General features: G+C 48.5%; 1 protein-coding gene across 1 annotated transcript in view; it reads right to left on the reverse strand.

The window, feature by feature from the left end:
• Positions 1 to 10,677: 10,677 nt before the first annotated feature.
• The window catches only part of EHD3 (EH domain containing 3), a 31,000-nt gene continuing 21,582 nt past the window's right edge, over positions 10,678 to 20,095 (reverse strand). The window contains exons 4-6 of the mRNA XM_019735384.3: positions 16,349 to 16,761; positions 15,518 to 15,682; positions 10,678 to 12,817 (exon numbers count right to left, since the gene is read on the reverse strand). Coding sequence (XP_019590943.2) covers positions 12,290 to 12,817; positions 15,518 to 15,682; positions 16,349 to 16,761 — 1,106 coding nt within the window. The 3' untranslated portion in view covers positions 10,678 to 12,289. The remainder of the gene's footprint in view (positions 12,818 to 15,517; positions 15,683 to 16,348; positions 16,762 to 20,095) is intronic.

A 20,095-nucleotide genomic window follows, 5' to 3' on the forward strand; every position in this document is an offset into this window, starting at 1 on the left:
GGGTAATACAATTCACTAGGCGGACTGAATAGAGACAGGGAGAACCAAAGTATATGTGCTCCGTCTAGAGAGGTTTTCACTTTAGCAGGTTTCAAAATAGCTGGCCCTTGGTTTGCATGCACAGCTTTCGGAGTCCAGCTGTTACATGAAGTCAATTTGCAGTAGGTTGCAGGATCCAACCTGGAAATGGAATATTTTCACCCAAAGGCATAGAGGTAAAGACTGGATATACCTTAGGCAAAAATTCACTTCTCAGAGTTTTTGAAAATATCCCACCCTTGACTTTTGAGAAGAGTTCTTGGCCTTACATTGGGATGAGAAAGCTGTCTCCTCACCTGATTTTGCACCCTCTTCCCTCCCAAGCGTGTTCTCAACAAGTTCCTAATCACAAGGCTCTCACAGTACAGTCAAGACCTTGGTGGAAACAGGTGAGAACCAGCTAGTCAAGTCCTGGGAGCATTATTAATGAAAAAATTCTCCCAGCTGATAAAAGCTTTTTCACTCATCACGGGCTCATTCTTCTTTCCATTGAAACTAAGGGGCAGAGTGTGGCAATATAGTGAGCACAAGATGGTCAGCAACTGCTGAACCGATAGCTCACAAGAAATTTTAGACATGAACAAGGTCAACAGCTTGAATACTTAAGCTATTTTTAGTATCCAGTGTCACAAGTCTGGAAAGGACTTTGAAGAATAATTGGTCTATTCTTCTGGTTTCTAGTGGTTGTATATAAATACCATGTTTTCCCGAAAATAAGACCTAGTCAGACAATCAGCTCTAAAGTGTCTTTTGGAGCAAAATTTAACATAAGACCCGGTCTTATTTTACTATAATATAAGTCCAGGTCTTATATTAATTTTTGCTTCAAAAGATGGAATAGAGTTGATTATCCAGCTAGGTCTTATTTTCTGGGAAACACGGTAATCTCAGATTTTCTATATTCTCATTCTTATTATTTTCCTAAAGAGTTTATGACCTCTGGTTAAAAACAAACAAACAAGCAAAAAACAACACTTCATCCCTTTATGAAGCATATTTTGGTGTTTTTAAAGGATGTATGGCTGGATATAAAACAAGTAGAAGGTGTATCTCTGTCCTTGAAAAGTCTCCAATTAGAGATGGGAAGACCAGAACAACAACCCTTGAAAAGACTTCTGTTGCTATTTGTAGTCCTGCCACTTAATGGATGTCTACCTTGGCAAGCAACTTTACTTTTCAATTCTCATCCAAATCTTACTTGTTAAGTTTCTCATCTCCCAAATGGTGTCATAATAATAGCACTTACCTTACGTGGTTGTTCTGGGGTCCAAATGTAATGCATGTAAGCAGCCTCACCTGGTATATAGTAAATACTTAACACATGTTAGCAATCATTAATAATTTCAATTCTTACAAAAGTTCTGGTGATAGAAACATTTTTACCTGTATTACAGGTGGAGAATACTGGTATTTAGTCACTTAGGGCTTATGCATCAAAGATTTGGGCTTCCAGCTTGGGTCTGCTGACCCTCTAGAATAAACACGTCCTGCTAGACAATTCCACCTCTCCCACACAGGGCCATATTGTCCCCATAATACCAAGAGCTTCTGGAAAGCAAAATAAAAGGCTTCAGTACTCAGGCAGGTGAATTTCACAACTAGTCTGAAAGTAAGTGATGGTTATTGAAGTTGAGGTTACATGAGGCCTCTGGGTGTCTAGTGGGCACAGGGGCACCCCTGATGGGGAAAGGGGCTTGAAGATGAACTATTGACTGAAGGCACATACTTGCCCTCCAAGATTCGTCATTGTCTCCACTTACCTGCCTCAATTTCAGAGGACAGAAGGAGCAGATGCTTTTGGTATGAGATGGCTGCAAAACTCTTCTCTAATGTCCAGGCTGACCCTCAGGCTATCCAGCGCTGGTGTGTAACCCAGCATCCATGCAGGGCTGCGTGGAGGCTCTCTTGGGACTTAATTCACTGGGCCTGTGCCAATTTGTCCATCACCATATGTCAACAGAGCATCGATGGTTAGTCTAGGCATTTTGGGAGGAAACAGCAGAAATAGGAAACTCAAGCTTGCTCTCTGGTAGCTTGCAGTCTGGTTGACAGACTAAATAATGACGCTTGAAACCTTTAATAAGCAGCTGAGAATTTTGTTATTAGGTTCTGAATTTGTGGGTGCAATCAAGTTCAGGAAAAGAAGAAGCCACTGTGGACTTATGACCAGGGCCAAAAAGAGAGGGAAGTGTTTCTCAGATACTCTCTAAAACTGCGACACTGTTAGAGAAACAGGACAAAAGCAATTATCAACACAAACACAAGCACATACACACAAATAACAAATACACACACGCACATGCACAGTGGATGCTGAAGCCCTGTGGACACTGCAGTGCTCCGAACACCTACCTTTCACAAAAATATTGGATTAGGGCCAGAAACTACAATAACTGGAATGACTTTGTATGAAACCTCTGTGGGCAGTGGGAAGAATCAGGGGAAGGGCATTGGAAGGATTATCTTACTTTTCATCCTTGTTTAATTAACCCTCACAGAGCAAGGGAGTGGACCGAAATTGATCATTTCTGCCCCCATCCCAAATCAACCTTTTTTATTAAAAAAAAAATTGTGGTTTGGGACACATGAATGATACATTTGGTTTTCAAGGGAAATTTTATTTTTGCATTGGAAGAAAATTCAAGAGTTCATTTAAAAAAAATTATCTAGAGAGTTGCATTTCCTGAGCTGCAAAGACGAAAAAAACTCTTTTCCTTCTCGTGACTTATCTCCTTTTCTTTCAATAATAAGTCATCTTGGGTTATTTCTGTCCATGCATGAATCAAATGAGACCAACAACAAAGGGAAACGATAGGACAAAATGATCTCAAAGCTTGGCCATGGTAGAAGGCAGGGCTTCAATAAGAGAACTGAAATGGGTCCCCAAGAAGGGGATACAGGGACAAGTGCTCCCAAGATACCTGCAGTTATAAAGATAAGGACATTGACGATAATTAAATGATCCTCTTTTTAAACCTTCTTTCTTTTCTAGACCCTAATCCCCCCAACTTAAAGCTCAAATACCTCCTCACCATACATAGCAGTCATTGGTTTTATTTTGTCTAAGTGAGATGAGGAAGGAGTCAAAGGACCCAACCCGCTGACCGTAGAGGTTATGCCAGGGAGCACTTCCTTTACAACTGCACACAAATACTGAGCTCAGCATGTACAGAGAGGGCCTTGATTTATTTATGTTTTTTTAATGTATTTATTTATTCATTTACATATTTATGTGATAAACTTCATTTTTAGAGTAGTTTTAGGTTCATAATGAAACTGGGCAGAAAGTACAGAGAGTTCCCCTCTACGCCCTGTCCCCACACGTGCACAGATTCCCTCACTATCAACATCTGGCCCCATAGTGGTATGTTTGTTACAATCAATGACCTTACATTGACATGTGATTATCACCCAAAGCCCACAGTTTACATTAGGGTTCACTCTTTGTGGTGTACATTCTATGGTGTGGACCAATGTATGTGGACCCTACTTTCTTTTCAGATGCAATTCCATGTTCACGTTTATAAAACAAAGCGGTATAATAGCTAGATGGTGAGTGTTAGAAGGTATTGCATCCAAAAGAAATTGGTCTGGACATGTGGGTGGCCAGGGACAGCCATGAGGACACAGAACTCCATTGGTGGATATCTGAAGCTGGGTGGACATGATGGTTTCCAAGGTCCCATTTAGTTCCAAGATCTGTGGTTCTATAACCTCGGCCAAACAGAATCAAGAACAGGCCTTCCAAAGGCACCTCCATAAGGGGTGCTACTGACCCATTCTGCCCACTCTGACCAACAGGGTCATTACCACAATGACCAACGGGGTTCACTATGTCTAGGCTTATATTTGTTGAATAGTACTATCTGAAGAGAACTGTTTTTCTCCAGACTTTTCAAAGATAATAAAACAATTGAGAATATGGAATAAGATGGTTTATTAAATGCATGGCTTATTAAACTATTAACTATGTGTAACATTAGGTACTTATACAATAAACCATCTGTAATATACAATAGGGCTCTGATGTTAAAGTTGATTCTTATTCACTGAAGAACCGTTGGCACTTTAGCCTAAGATGAATGTGCCACGGTTCCCTATTTCGGTGCCAGCAAAGTCATAGCTGACAGGTCATGGAAGACACACTGGGTCTCAGGCAGCTGCTACCTGTCCATGGCCACTTGGATGTGGAAAGCAGCCGGTTATCTTGATCCCCACCAGATCTTTTGGTGCCCCAGGTCTTCGCCATCCACTGATCTTCTATATCCTACAAGTCTGCAATTTAACGAAAATCTCAGCCTGATGTCTAGGGCTTTGTAGCATATGTAGAAAAGTCCCAGTCTCTATATGCAGTGGTTCTAGACTGCTGCTGTGGGACAGCACTTTCATCATTAATTTCATTCCTAAGGAAGTGTCTTTCCCACTAGTGCTTAATTTTTGAAAAGCGGTGGCTGGAGCTGCAACCCAGGAAAGGATGCTTTCTCCCTCATCTGGTCTCTGTCTCTCTCGGAGCTGCGGCTAGTCCCAGAATGGGAGGGATTTGCTTTTGGTAAGACAAGAAGAAATTACAGATTGACAGTGATTTGATAATGGTCTAATTCTACACAGAATAAGCGTCCTATGGTCCTTCTCATCACTCACTAATAAACAGCCCTCCGGCTGGAGCTGCCTGAAGTTTAACTCTGGAAGCATTTTTGGCTTTTCCCATGTGTTCCATGGCTCCAGCTTCTCTCAGTAATTCAAAGTTGCCTGCCAAGTAGGGTCTGGTGCCACGTGGCATTTATTTTCTGGCAAGGGCACTGCTCCTATTTGTGTGGTCAACTAACTGGTCTCCATGAGGCCATCCTCTGATTGGAGTTATCACTGAGCAATTGGCTGTTCAACTATGCCAAGCAGCATTTAGTGAGCAGCTCCTCTTTGTCAGACCCTCTGCTGCAGATTGGGTTCCCTGGGAAGTGGACTCTGAGAAGGATTTTAGCAGGCAGGAAATTTATCAGAGAGTGCGCTTGGGTTTAACAATTGGAAAGGGTGAGGGGTGGGAGCAGGAGCGGGCAGAAGAAGCAGTTGGGCTGCAGGGCAGGCATGACGGCTCAGCTGACTCTGTGGGGGGTTCTGAAGCTGGGTGACCCGTCAGAACTGCTCCAGGTTGGGGCAAGGGGCCCAAGACTTATGTTCCCTCATTGGCCACTCATTGGATGCAGATGCCCTGGGAACAGGGTGTGGCATTCGGGGAGGTAGATCTCTGTGGCTGAGGGCAATTCTGGAGACAGCTGGCAGCACTAGCTGCAGCGGGGAGAATAAGCACTCAAGAACAACCTACGTGACACAGCACTGTGCTAAGATGTTCTATGTCCTTACGGAGCTTATTATCTGGATGGTGGAATTAAAGAAGTATGTGAATGACAGTGGCAGCAGGCAGAGGGAGATCCAATGCTCAGGGGATTTGCAGATGGAGGGGGTGATGGTGGAGGTGCAGGTGTCACATTTACTTGTGGGGAGCATTTGAATTGGGTCTTGGAAAATCCTGTTTTGGGATTCTTGTCATGATCCAATCAAGGTGGCCTGATTGCAATCCTTGGTGCATACAGTGCAGCTTTTATACAGACCAAGAGACCTGGATTCCAAACCAGACATTTAGTCACACGCTGAGGAGTGACATTTGACCAAGTGCTGCAACATAGAGTCGGTTTCTTGTTTTCTCTTCATCTCCAGAATTTCCAGGAAATGTCACTGAAGAGTTCAGGGCTGCCATTATCTTAGGCCTCGCTTCCTGGACATGCCAGGGTATCAAGAGGACAGGCTGCATCTGCTCTGGGGTCCGGACACTTACTGTGCTCTGGGTGAGAAGCACCAGCTGACTTCTCTGCAATGAATTATATGTGTTCATTCCATGACATGTTCCTGAGGAGTAGGAGTTTTTGGAATAAGGGGAATTGCCCTGTACTGCCAGGAAAAGCTGTGAAGGCATTCAGGAAGCAGGAAAGATCCAGAGGGGAAGCCTGCGTAGGAGCAGGTGGCGTGTCCCAACACCTGCCCTCTTTTTTGTTGGAATGATAGGAACTTCTCCCACTGGGCTGCTGCTAGACTCATACCTGTGACCAGAGTCACGGCAGCAGCATCTGACCCCGTGGTCACACATACAGACTCTTATTTGTCATCTCAGCCAATGGTTCCAAAGCAAGAGCCAACCACAGGGGGTGGAGCAGGCATGGCTGATGGGAATGGTGTGTGTGTGTGTGTGTGTGTGTGTGTGTGTGAGAGAGAGAGAGAGAGAGAGAGAGAGAGAGAGAGAGAGAGAGAGAGAGAGAGAGAGAGAACATCGCTGGCCTAGGATGGACAGAATGCCCAGTCAGGGGATGGGTGGTCCTCTAGCATGCTGGCACAGGGGTGGGAAGGAGAGCAGGAAAAAGAGGAAAGAGAGAGGAAGTGGCCTGTGATAAAGGAAACATGGATTGAAGTCAGATTTCACCAGTGTTGTCATTATGCCAGTAAGTTGGACATTCTTTCAGAGGTGAACCAAATGCCAGTCCCATCCTGAGATGGGGTTGAGATGCAATCGGGTTCATCTCTCTTCATGGATCTGTCATTTTCTACTGCCTTACCTCCTTGTCTTGTAAAACAAATGTCCGGAAATGCTATGAAAAGACCCTGGCTGGCAGAAAAGGAGACGTCACCTTACACAACAGTGTCCTTCAGAAACATTGTGAATGAGACGAGCATTTGCCATGGGGTTCCTGCATTCAGTATACGGGGGGATCTGCTATTACCTATGAAATTCTTTCGTGGTCTGCATTAAAGCCATGCTGTCATGCCGTCCCTTCCCCCGCCCACCCCATGACTGCACCTTGAGTGTTCATAGCTATTTATCAGCACCAGATCACAATGGTGGGAGGCCAGGCAGGGACCCAGGCTGTGCATTTAGCCAGAAGATAGGGACCACAGTGGGCCAGGGCTTGCAGGTACTCAGAGATAATCTCCGGGCCCCTGGGTACCTTCCAGGTATTCAAGCGCCGTACATACTGCTCTTCCCAGAGCCTCCACATCTTCTCTCCCATGCTCTCCTCTTTCTTTAGGTGCCTTTATGGGCTTAGCAGTTTTCCTTCCTTCCCTAGATAGGATACTCACCTCCTCCCTGAACAGTGCCTCTTCTAGCACATGCCAACAGAACTCACCTCTGCAGTGTTTATTGTTATCAGTGAACTTTCCCATCTATTGTCCCTTTGTATCCTCACATGTCCCTTTGTATCTCCAAAGGATTGAAATGATCTTTACTTAGGTGAAAAAGAAACGGAGGCACAGCGAGGCCACATGTTTTGTCCTGATGCTGTGATTTAGGTAGCCTGATGCCCTAGTCCTAGTACTTTCTAGTCTCTTCTCTGCGTAATGGTGTGTGGGAATGGTGTCACATGCTGACCTGCCCTCAGGCCATGCTTGCCACCTTTATGCTTCAGCAACTTGCCTGGAGGGTGAGGGGACCACCCCTCATGAAATTCTAAGGGAGGAGATAGAATTGCTGTTTTTTTAACATTTCCTTATTTATATAATTTTAAGTGTTCTCAGTGCACACATTCATACCCTCTGTATTCTCAGAAAGGGACTATTATTATGAAAATCCCCCAGCCATCATTCTGTCTGAAAAGCCCAGCCATACTCGCTCCTCACTTATCCAACAAGATACACTTCAGCATCTCCTCTCAACACACACACACACACACATACACACACACCCTCCACTAAGCCTTCCCTGCTGTAGCTGGGTCTCCTCTGCGTATCTCAGTACTGCTCTCAGGCACCACGGTTAGGTGGGCAAACACCAGGCAGCATATGCTCATGTACGGTGCTCTCCCGGGTGCAGGCTGCTACTTCAGCTGACCTCACAAACAAGACCTCCAGCTTCTTGAGCATAGAAAGAAAGCTGAGAAGTCAGGAAGCTGTTGTGTTAGCTGCTGGGTCCATCTCTGGCATGATCTGCTTCAGGAAACCCTTCCATGTGTATATATGGTTGGCAGGACCTGAAATCACATCCTGAACCTGGCTGCGAGGGAGTCTGGGAACTGTAGATTCTCTCTTGCCGACCTATACACCCTCTGTTTCAGGTCTAGGCAGACAAATGCCCAGTCAGTCTCCAGTATGTATGTATATTACTGCAGAGAGAAGACAAGTCCGATTGGTGTCTGATTCCATTAGTACAAAGTATTCCAACTTATAAAGTCATGTTGAAGGGCCGGCTCTGGGACGTTGTGAATGTGGCTCGGATACTAAAGGACTTTGTGCCAATCACCCACGCCTTCAGCTTCAGGTGGCCTTGGTGCTTAAGAAGGTAGGAGCTCAGTCTACTTACCTTTCTCCCCTTTACATTTGCTCAATGGACTAAACTGCTGGAAGGACTTACCAGGTATTTTGGACATGATCGTGTAGGTAGCGCTGGGTAATAAATAGCCCAGGACTGTCAGTGGCCTGACATTTGAATGACTAGGGTTTCTGTTGTGTTCATGCCACCTGTCCAGTGCAGGCTGGTCGGGGATTTCAGAGTGACCCAGAGACTTGGGCTGACCCCGGATCCATCTTCACATTTGCTCCCACATGACTTCCTGGTGAGGCAGAAGGTGCAAAATGTGACAAACTACACACTTGTTTCTGCAAAGGACATGGGGCTTACACTCCTATTTCACTAGTCAAGACAAGTCACACAGCTCCCCTCACTCCAAGGGGTAGAAAGTTTAATCCTTCTCTGTGTCAGAAGGCCCCGAGAAACAAAATGTGGTGAACAGCACTAATTACCCCCAGCGGGAGGCGGAGGGGAGAGCTGTGCCCTTTACATCCTCCCATTTCCTTCATCACTCCATCTGGAATAACTTACATTCCCCTATTGCCATTCTTCTTTTCCTCCCAGCAATGAACATTTCAACTTTAAAGATACGGGTAATATTTCTGCTTGAAAATGGCCTATGAAAAACCAGCACGGTCCCTAGAGGCAAAATTCTAACCATGCTTTTTCTCAAATACATCAGTGGTTCTCAGTCTGTCATGATTTTGTGGGCTGGGAGTGCGGTTGTGTTGATCTTTCTTGAATTAGAAAAGGAAGACCGTAAGCACCAGAGGCAGACCCCAGAAGGTTTCTCAGGTTCATCTCAAGTTTCCCACCCTCACCCCAGGATTTCTCTGACCACCTCCTCCCCAATTTGAAGCCATTTCTGACCTTCATGTGCCCCTACTTTGCTTGCACACCCCCACCCCAGAGCCTGTCCTGGTCCCTCGTTGTGTTGTCAATGTTTATATGAATGTCTCCCTTCCCCCACTAGGCTGTGAGCTCTTTGAGAGCAGGAGCTTGACTGGATCCTTCTAGAATTGTCCCGACTGCACAGTTGGCCTTCAAGTAGTTTTAAATGGCTCAGTGAATGAATCTCTACCTTTAACTTATAGCCGTTTTCTGGAGGAAGTTCTCAGTGTCTTCTGAGTGAAAGAAAGAATGGATGGAGGGACAAATTAAGGAATAAAGAATTGAATATGTACAGAGGTTAGTTAGCATCTCATAAGGGAAAGAAACAAGCCTATTCTTCCCAAGAGAGCTTTGCTAATTCTGACTCGCTAACACAAGTGTAGGCTCTTGGAACAGAGGGGACAAATGGAAGTGGGGGGTGACTCAGGGCCACCTCCCACCACTCTGCAAACTCAGGTCCAGGCCCTGCTATGGCCAGCAGCGTTCCCTGTACACAGCTAGATTTTGGTCATGATTTAGCTCTCAGTGCCAGGGCAGGCTTTCCCAGGGCAGTGGTGTAGGGTGCTGCTCTTTCTATGTAATGACTTCTGTGGCCCAGTTGAGTGGCATGGTGGGAAGGAGCCACAGGACAGTAGGGTCTCCAGGGATTCCTGCCCGTGAGATGGCCAAGACACACCTCTGCTTTCCACATGAAATGTTTTCAGGTCCTCGGAGCCTGCTAGAGGTCAGTAGGCGGAGGCAGCAGGGGACAGAGGAACAGCCCCAGAAAAAGTGTCCTTCAACTGTCCCCTCAACCATTGGGAGGAGCCTCAAGCAGCACTTCCTCTTTCTTGGGAGATGGGGAAAGTGCCAACATGGAATCCCCCTGTCCCATAGATCTGTCTGGGGTGGAGTCTTGAAGAAGTGAGGAAAGAAAGGCAGGGAGAGGTGGGTTGAAAGGTGGTGCATATGTCCAAGTGGCAATGGGATGATGGAAATAACAGACACTTCCTTTCTTCTCAAATAGACAGACAGAAACTTCAGTTCCCTCTGCTCCTTCCCATTTCTCCTTCAACTCAAAGGTGTAGAGCGCACAGAACTGAGAAATGGTCTCTCAGCTGGGCTTGGCACTCAAGTTAGAGGAGGCTACACCTCTTTGCCTTGGCCTTCCTTTGCCCTTCATTTTGCGAGAAAGAGAAATGTATGGATGAAAAAGGAGACCCAGAGGCTTGGGGACCATCTCCACTCCAGAGTGGCAGGGGCCGGTGGTTCCATCAGGGCGGCTTGGGTAACCACTTTGACAGGTTAATGGGATGTTACGTGAGGAGGTCGTTCTGGGCAGCCAAATCCTCTGCCAGAGGTGCCACCAGAAACTCCAGGAAAGAACCCAGCCCCTCTCCCTCAGCCTTCCAAGGAATGATGCTCTGTGGCCAAGTGGCTACCAAAGGATAAATGCTGTATTAACATGAATACTAATGACAAACACACTACAGTAATGAGCACATCATAGGTACATAGAATATTCTCTATATAGTCTGAACACAGATATAAAATAAGTTATACTTGTTTCTGTTTTCCATCAGAGGAGGAGCATACACACAAAGTGGTTGGTTCAGTGGCCATAAAGCAAGCCAAAGGAGAAACCACAGAGAGGGCAGGGCACTGAACATGGTGGGGATTTTCCAAAGACACCACAGAGTTGCTGGGGGTCCTGCAGGGACCACCACCTCAGACCCCTGAGCATCAACACGAGGCCACACGTGATGGCGCCGGTGGCTGTATTGGAGCTGGGATGACTCAGGCTCTGGGTGGGAAGCGGAGTAGGTACAGACGTGGACAGCATCCAGCAGGCAGGCCCACTCTCTCGCTGGTGCTGTTGGGCTTCTGTGATTTTAGGAACATGGGGCGTGTAGCCAGAAGGCACGGTTTGCTTCTGTGATGTGGCAGGTGGCCAGACTTCTCCCTTGTCAGCCTGCTCTGGGAGGCTGCGAGGGGCCTGCGTGCTCAGCTTGCTCTCCCTGATTCGTCCTCAGCCAGCAATGCTGGATCCTGCACACATCATCACAGCGGAGGGGAGAATGAGTTCCTGGCTCTGAATCCTCTCTCCATCACGTGTGACCTCTGGGACTTTGAGGTCACTTAAAACTCTGGGTCTCAGGCTCCTCATCTGAAAAATGGGGGACTGGGCTAATGCATAGTCCCTTGTGTGGTGCTGAGAGCCACATGGGGTAATGTCTCTATAAAAGTGTCTAAGACAGCTCCTGGCACACAGGAGGGGCTGGATAAATGTGAGTCGAGTCTGAGCATCCACACATCAGAGGCCAGGTGGAAAAACACACGAATCTCACAAAATCTGTGCAATAAAACCACCTTGACCAGCTTTGGGGAGAGAATGACAGGATAGTTTCTTTGCTTTCTTTCCTGCTTATATTTCCTTTTCTCCCTCCCTCACCGCGGTTCTTTGAAATGAAGTGCTGGCAGGGTTCAAAGCCAGGTTTGCCGAGGCAGACAGGGCCTAAATCTGGGAAAGAACAGTTCAAGTCTGGGACCTGGTTCCCCAAGGATGCTCCCCTCCTCCCCTCTCCTCTCTGCCGCAGCCCCCTTCCTGCATATCTCCTGAGCTTGGAGCAGATTTCATATTAGGAAGCCAGAGAGGGGGAGAAAGCTCAGAAAACCAAGTGAATTGCATATTAAGCGAAAAGCTTTTCCATCTGCTCCAAATCTGGGGAATCTAGAGGAGGGTGAGCCATCTGTGGGCCAGTGACCTAACTGCCTCCAGGGGAGGAGGCAGATCTCTGGGCAGTGGAAGATGGGAGGGAGAGAGGAAGAGAGACCAAGGCTTGAAACTTGGGGCCCTGGGAATGCTCCTGTGCTTCTACCAATGCTGAGAACTTGTATCCAAACAAAGATCAGCCTGGAAACCTGGGGTCACTGACCTCTCTCATCTTCAGTGCAGTTTACAGGATCTGTGTGTGTGTGTGTGTGTGTGTGTGTGTGTGTGTGTAATCTCCTCTCCCATCTCCTGTAACACTAGAACCTCCCCCTGTTCCATCACTGGGCGACTTTCCTTTTGGATGGGGGCAGGAGGTGGGCGGGCAGCTCACTGGGCAGCTCATGCCCCTCCAGCTTGACCTTGATGAGGTGGTTGGCCAGTGCAAACTCCTCATCATCCAACATGCCGTCCTTGTCGACGTCAGCCAGCTTCCAGATCTTGCCCAGGACGCTGTTAGGCAGCTTGGAGCGCACCATCTCCTTTTTGGCATTGGCCCCCGTGATCTTGCCGTCCACCGGTGACAGAGTATAGAAGATCTCATCGTACATGGGCTTGTCCCGGGCCACCACCCACTCGGCATCATCGATGCCCTCCTCGGCACCCTCCCCGTAGCCGTGGCCAAAGGGGCCGTGCAGGGTGCCCTCGAAGGCTCCGCCCTTCACTATCTGGACGGGCCTCTGTGTCTCCTCCTGGCGGACCAGCACCATGAGCTGGGCAATGTCGTGGGCCAGCATGTCGTCGACCACCTCCAGCAGCTTGCTTTTGAGGGGCTGGAATTTGCTAAAGTCCTGGGCCTGCAACTGGTCCTGGGAAGAGGGACAGAAAAGAAGGTGAGGACAGAAGACAGTAGAGGGATCCTTCCCCCAGATGGGGAGGCCACCTTTGACTAATGTGGGAATGTTCACAGCCCTGTGGCTTAGAGGCTAAGCTGATGTACGTCACACAGTAATAATAGATCTGAGAGAGGAGGAGAAAAAAGGCACATGTGCTCGTGGTGGAATTTTTTTTAGGAGAGAGTAGAACAGTTGCAGGGGCTGGGAAGAAAGGAAAATTTAACAAATATTGGTCTGATCCATTTATTTCGATGACCTTTAGCGTTGTTCTAGACAGCAAATAATTAAATCTCTCTTTCAGTTAGTTTTGGCTATTGAACAGTGGCTCTTGAATGCTATGCCCCTCTGAGACTGAGGCATGTGGGTCTCTCTACTTTAATGAGGGTTGAACTTAAAAAACAAAGTGCTTTCACTATATTATCTCATTTCCTCCCCCCAGTACCCTTCTGAGGGAGGGGAAATCACACTCTATCTATTTTAGGGAAGGAAAAATTGAGGCACAGGTAATGAAAACAAATCATAATAGAAGCAAAAGGTCCTCCCCAACCAGTGGTTCTTAATCAGAATGTTCACGGACTTGCCTGGAGAGAGTTTTTCAAATATCTTCTCCGCTCTCAAAGTTTCTGACGTGGTAGACCTGGGCAGGCATGCAGATTTTGTAAAAGTTCCCCTCCTGGCCTTCCTGTGACATCCCCGCCACATGGTACAAGAAATACGCTCCGCATTGCATGTCTGTGTGATTTGGAAAGGTCTTGAGTCTAGAACACCCCACTTCTCCTTGGCGTCTCTAGTGACAAGGTGAGCGCTTTCCACTCCTGCCCTGACTCTGGCCACAGCAAGCTCAGGACTCTGGGCAGAGACCAGTGTGCAGAAGACAGTGTCAGGGGCAAGCACATTGAGTTCACTGCAGAAAAATTCCCAAAACACCCACAGCTACATTTCAAGAGCAAGTGTTAGCTTGGGTGTTTCTCACCTCGCCCCAGCAGGGCTGAACCAGGGAGATGGTGGGGGCTCAGTGGGGTGGGGAGGGCAGGAGGAGCAGACAGGCCCTTTCTCCTGCCCTCAGGGCATAACTTCCCAAGATCCCTTGCATCTCTCCCAGCTTGTTCACTTCTTGGTGTGTTCGGTGGGTTCCCAAATAGGCATCCCAATATCTTTTAGGGAGCATGGTGAGTGCTCCCACCCCCCACACATTCGGCCCCCTTCACAGGATGGCCTTTTACGTTATTGATTCAGCATACCGAACAACAGAACCTAACGTAGGACAGGCAAACGAATGAGAAGGTGAGACCATTTATGTTGAGAAACGATTCCTCACATTAAAAAAGGGGTCATATGGTTCCTTTCAAATGTCATCTTCCCAAATGTTTGCTTACAGATCATTAACTTCTTAACAGAAGAGAAACTAAAAACGTTCCAAGCCACAGCTGTTGAGAAACCCAAATTACATTAAAGTAATTCTGAAATTAGTGACGGACTATGGGAGGTGGTTATAGGAATGAATGGATATATGAACAAATTGCATACTCTACACATCTATTTTTTTCTTTTTATTTTACCAGATAGGAAACTAAAAATGCCTATTTGGGACTATAGTAATGTTCTAAAACCCTAGTCTTAGAAACTGAGAAACTGGTTCCCAAGCTAAAGATCAAAGTCAGCACCAAGAGCAAAAACAATATTACTACCACATCTGCTGCTACTTTTTCTCTAATTTCCTAATTTTTAAAAACTTTTTATTTTGGATTAACTATAGAATCATGAGAAGTGGCAAAAATTGTACGGAGAGGTAGGTCCCTCATGCTCATCACTCAACTTCCCCCAGTGGTGACATCTTACTTCTACTGAAGTTTAAGGGCATAGTCTGTACCAGGCTCTGTGCTAAGTGCCTTGTAAGTATTATCTTACTGATGCTCAAAATCCATATACAGTGGATGCTTCTGGAGCCTCAGTTTACAGATGAAGAGATAGGCTCAGAGAGGATCCAGTTAGTAGGATGTGATGGTTTCCTGCTTGGACTTCGGGGACCACTCCTGGCTTTTCTACTGGCAGCCTTATGTGATCACTACATTCAGAAATCTGCAGGCAATTTAATTGCAGAGGTTAACTACCTCTATAAACCTCTATTTGCTCATCTATAAAGAGAGGATGAAAATGCTTCCCTTAGAGGATCTGGGGAATAACAAGATAAATCATGTGTGATGGTCCCTGACCCAAAAAAGGAGCCCACAGTGTGCTCCAAAGATGGCAAGCTCCTGTGTGGACGTCTCTGCCTTGCGTTCCAAACAGCTCCCAAGTGGGAGCTCAGAGGTCAACGTAAGCACTTGAGGGCCTGGAGAACCTTTTTTTTCATGTGACATGGTGGGGATTCTAAGCCTGTGATGCCTGTGACTGGAGAGGATCATAAACTAGAGGTGTCAGACCCCAAACATCATGTGACACCCCTGCTCCTTTAGGAGTGCTGTGGCTCTGTTTCTCCCCAGGCCCAGCTATGACACCTTCTGGGCCAATGACAGTTCAGCAGGGAGGACAGATGTAGGGTCATCTCCCTGCCTTCTGATTCTGGGTTGACTTTCCATCCAAGGGACCCAAGGGCGGCCTCCTCCATACTCAGGCTGCTCAGCCAGCTTGTGTGACACTGTCCCTTGTCCTGGAGCCCCAGACTCTGGTTACCTGCATCCTCTTCATGTTGGGAAAGTCCCCAGGTGAGATCTGGTGCTCCCGCTCGATCCGGCCATAAATCTCAGCGAGGTTGCTCACCAGCTCCTTCTTCTTGTTGTCTTTCCCAAACACTGAGGGCATCTCTTTCTTCAGAGAGCTGATAATGTAGGCATGGACCTGAGAAATGGGAGCAGAGAGAAAGCTTCAGATCAAGACCCTCGCTTCATCTCTTCCCTCTAGGGGGCTGTCACCCATCTCTCTCCATAAACCCGTCCTCCTCCTGCTCCTACTTCTGAAACAATTCTTATCTCCACGTTCTTGCTCACACTGCTTGCAGCGCTGAGCTGTTTTTCTATGTCTCATGGGAAAGGTGAGACAGTGGGGAGGCGAAGGTCAAGGCGGTAGTAGGTACGGTCATGCTAGAGACAATGTTGATGAGGAAGACGGTAACACTCACTAAGCACTCCTGAGGACACACACACTGTGATGAGAGCTTTTACATTCTCTGTTCTATCCGCCAGCCCTTTCATTTTACAGACGTGGAAACAGGCACAGAGAGACCGAGGGCCTTGCTGGGGTGGGGATCGCACAGTTAGTAAACAGCAGCGTCAGCCTCTAATCTAGTTGTCTGACACCAGGGCCTGTGATCATCGCCAGCACGCTGCCCTGCCCCGTGGCTGCCAGAGTTGGCACGGCGGGTGTTCCTGAGGCAGTGGCTACAGGACGGTCTCATGTGGGCAGGCACAGGGTTGCAGGCAGCCGCCCTCAGCTTTTGCAGCTGACCCCACCACCCCAAACCGTTGGTGCCACCCAAACTGCCCATCTCCCCGGGGGCAGCCTCACCTTGGCCAGCCTGGCTCTCTTGATGAGGTCATTGAGCTTGCGCAGGGCAGCGTTTCGGGGCAGACTCTGGATGTCTCTGAACAGGTCCTGCTCCTCAGCCTCAAAGAGCTTCCGGTTGTCAGGGATGAGAAGGGGGTGGGACCAGAAGGAGCCGATGTAGACCCGGATCACCTCGGGGGTGTTCACGATCTTCCCCAGGGACCACATGAGGGCCCCGTACACCCGCATCAGCTGCTGCGTCTCGATCTGGTCGGCCTTGTTCAGCACCACGCGCATCTTGTCCTCGTGGTTCTTGAGGGCCTTGATGACCTCGGAGAACTCGTCTGAGATGTCCAGTTTGTGGGCGTCGAAGAGCAGGATGATGCGGTCCACGCGCTCGGCGAACCACTCCAGGACCGCTGCGAAGTCGTACCCTGCCGGCAGAGGGACAGTCGGGGGAAGGGCCTTTGGGGCACAGGGCGAGGGCTTGGGGAGAGCCACCAGGTGCAGTAGAAATAACACAGTCTTGGGAGTCAGACCTGGGTTCAAATCCTGACTCCTCCACATTTTCACTATTTGGCCTTGAGCAAGTTACTCTGTGTCTCTGAGTCAGTGCTTTTTCATCTATAAATGGGCATACTAATAGTACCTAACTAATAGAATTATGAGGACTACATACACATGGAACATAGCACTTAGTAGCTGCTCAATAAATGCTAATTATTATTAACACCATTATTCCCATTTAGTCTTTTCATTCAAGGAAATGGGCCCTCTCCATTAAGGGTCAGGGCCCAGAAAAGTGCTTTGGGGGTCAGGCTGTGCCCAGTAACAAGGTAGGTGCACTGTCAGTGCTACTTAGAGATGGTTACAGAGTGACTCAGCCAAGACCACCCTGCTTGTAGGAGGCAGCTGGTGGGGCATGAAACCTAACCTCAAGTTCAATGCTTGCTCTGGCTGTCAGATATTCATGTCATGACCCACTCCAGGTGGGCCTGCAGCCTGTACCTGCTCTCCGGTTCCCCTCCCTTCCCCAGGTATGGCTCCTGGCTATTTGTAATCTTTGCTTCAGCACAGCCCGGCTACTCTCACCTCCCAAAGGCAGTCCCTCAGAGCTGTGGTCAGGATGGGGACCAGAGGGCTCACAAAAATCAGGACAACCTGATCGCCCTGCCCCAACCCACAGCCCAGAAAACAGGTCCAGCTTCACTGCAGTGGTGCCTGGAAGCAGCAGCTGGCCCAGCTAGTAGCTGGGGAAGGCAGCGGGGTCCTGATCTGGCATGCTGCCGAGAACTATTCCAAAATCTGGCCTGACCAGGGTTTTAACTGAGGCGTGCAGGCCATGGGGAGGGCTGCTGGGAAGAGCATACTATGGCTCTCTCCATCAAATGTGGAGCAAATGTAAGCCCTCAGCACTCACCACGTCAGCCACTCATAACTGGCTGGGCAGCCAGAGCAGTCAGCACTGGGCATTTTACTGACAAGGAAATGGAGGCTCCTGGAGGGTGAGAGATGTGCCCAGGGCCATGCCGCAGTAGAGTCAGAACCAGGACCAGAACTCGGGCCTTCTAATTCCAAGTCCAGCCCTCTAGCCACCCATCCAAGGGCTGGGGAAAGCAAAGGGGCCAGAGAAGCTGTAGAGTTCCCACCCCCAACCTCTCTCCAATCCCTGATGGTACCAGCCATGCAAGAGGATGCCTAGGCTATGCAGGCTTGGAGGGGAGTAGGGGCAGATCCCAGCGACCTGCCTAGCCCCCAACTCCGGATGCAGGAGAGAGTGACAGCAGCAGGTTAGTGCAGCCAGAACAGGATGAACCCTTGCCTGTTCCTGTCCCCGCAGCTGGGTCAGGTGTTCCTTAGTGTTCTTGTGGACTAGGAGAAATGTGTGCCCCCTCTGCTCTACCAGATATTGTCAGGATGGGTCGTCCTCCCAGGGCACCGGGAACTGGGCAGGGAGGGGCTGCACTCCGTCTTCTCCACTTCCCCTGTGCCAGCAGAGTGTCTGGCACACAGTAATGCTCGATCAGTATTTGTAGAACAAAATTGAAATGTGAGTCCTGTTCTGCTTTTTACACCCGGGAGACAGTACACAAGTCACATCTGGGCCTGTTGCCTGGTCTCTGAATTGGAACCCACCAGACCCTGCCACAGGGTTGCTGTGAGGATCCAAAGAAGAGGATGCAGGTGAAACTGAATGTGAGCTTGGCTGTTCCTATTGCTCCATCCCTTTTATAAAGAGCTCCTTCCAAGAGGCAGTTTCCATGAGATGGGTGTGCTCTGAAGAGGTTACCTGAGGAGGATTGACCTGGGAAAGCCCACCTGCTCAGCCATTAACTTGCTGTGTGTCCTTGGGCAAGAACTCTCCCCTCTCTGGTCCTTGGTCTCTTGGTCTGTCAAGCCAGGGGGTTGGACTGGGAGATCTTTGAGTTTCCTTTCTCAAGGCAGAACACAATTCCCTGCTTCTAAGACTAGAAGTGTGAGGGTGGAGAGTACAGCAGGAGAGATGGAGATTAGACACAAGGAAGCCCTTGCACAGGAAGAAAGAAGTCTGGGGCCACTGTCCTAAATGCCTCGGGTGCCTCTGTGAACTCTGCTCCTGCCTGAGGACAGCAGATGGCTTCTGGGAACCCTTGCTAGGATTTTAGAAGCACAGAGGGCCCCTATTCATGTTCCTATTTTTGCAAATTCTGCATGCTCCAACAGGCTGCTATCAAATGACAGAGTTAGTAAAGACAGGTGCTTTCTCCCAGGTGTGGCTATAAGGGCCCTGAGAAGCAAGCAAGGACTCCATGGGTCTCCTCTGAAGCTCAGCCTCCTCCTCCTGGCTATTTAGAGCCTAGCAGCCTCCGGGACTAGTATTTCATTGTTTCCTGAACTCAGCTCATGCACATCTAGGAATGGGAGCATCTGAAATGCATGCTAAGGAAAAGGACATGGGACTAGCTCTCCCATTTATTTTCTGTGTGGCCTTGGGCAATTGTGAACCTCAATTTTCTCAGCTGTAAAATGGGGATGATAATGGCTGACTGATAAAGGGTCAGTGGTAGAGTCATAGCAACAGGATCCGATAGCAGAGGGAGGGTCTGCCTTCATGTCTGGGGTGAACAGGACAACCAGTGACAGGTCCCCTTTCCCTTGCTGGTCCCAGGAATGGCTCTCAGACACACAACAGGAGCTCTTGAGTACCTGCAGCAGCTCAAGGGCAGTGTGTGTGTGTGGGGGGGGGAGATTCGAGCCCCAGGAGACTGATGGTGAAGCTGGCCTTCCTGGAATTGCTTGTAGCAAGTCTGCTGGCTCATAGAGATCTGGTCTGCAGGCGCCAGACCCAGAGACTGGGCAGCCTGCAGGGACCTGAGGCTCTCCCACTGCCCCCCAGGCTCAAGTGGACTGGAAAGAAAGCATTTCTAAGTAATGCCAGGCAGGAGGAAATCAATGAGACAAACACAATAAGCAAGGGAACGCCTTAATCACCCACTGGCTTCCTTCAAGACCTAAAGTGAGATGTAAGGACAAGGCAGAACATTTCTGTGTATTTTCAGCCACACGGTCTCCTATGATCCTCATGACTCTGCACGGGCCAAGAGGTAAATAAGGCACACAATCTTACAGGGAAGGGAGATGGAACAGAGAGGTTAATGGGCTTGCCCAAGCCCACATAGCCAAGTGGTGGCAAATTTGGGACTGGAACCCAAGGTCCCCGCAAGAGGAGACGCATAGATGAGTCTGCCCTCATTCCTACTCCCTGCCCTTTTCCTGGGCAGACGATGA

The sequence above is a fragment of the Rhinolophus sinicus genome, chromosome 2 (genome assembly GCF_057876585.1).
Source record: "Rhinolophus sinicus isolate RSI-liver-muscle chromosome 2, RSI-T2T, whole genome shotgun sequence".
NCBI lineage: Eukaryota > Metazoa > Chordata > Mammalia > Chiroptera > Rhinolophidae > Rhinolophus > Rhinolophus sinicus.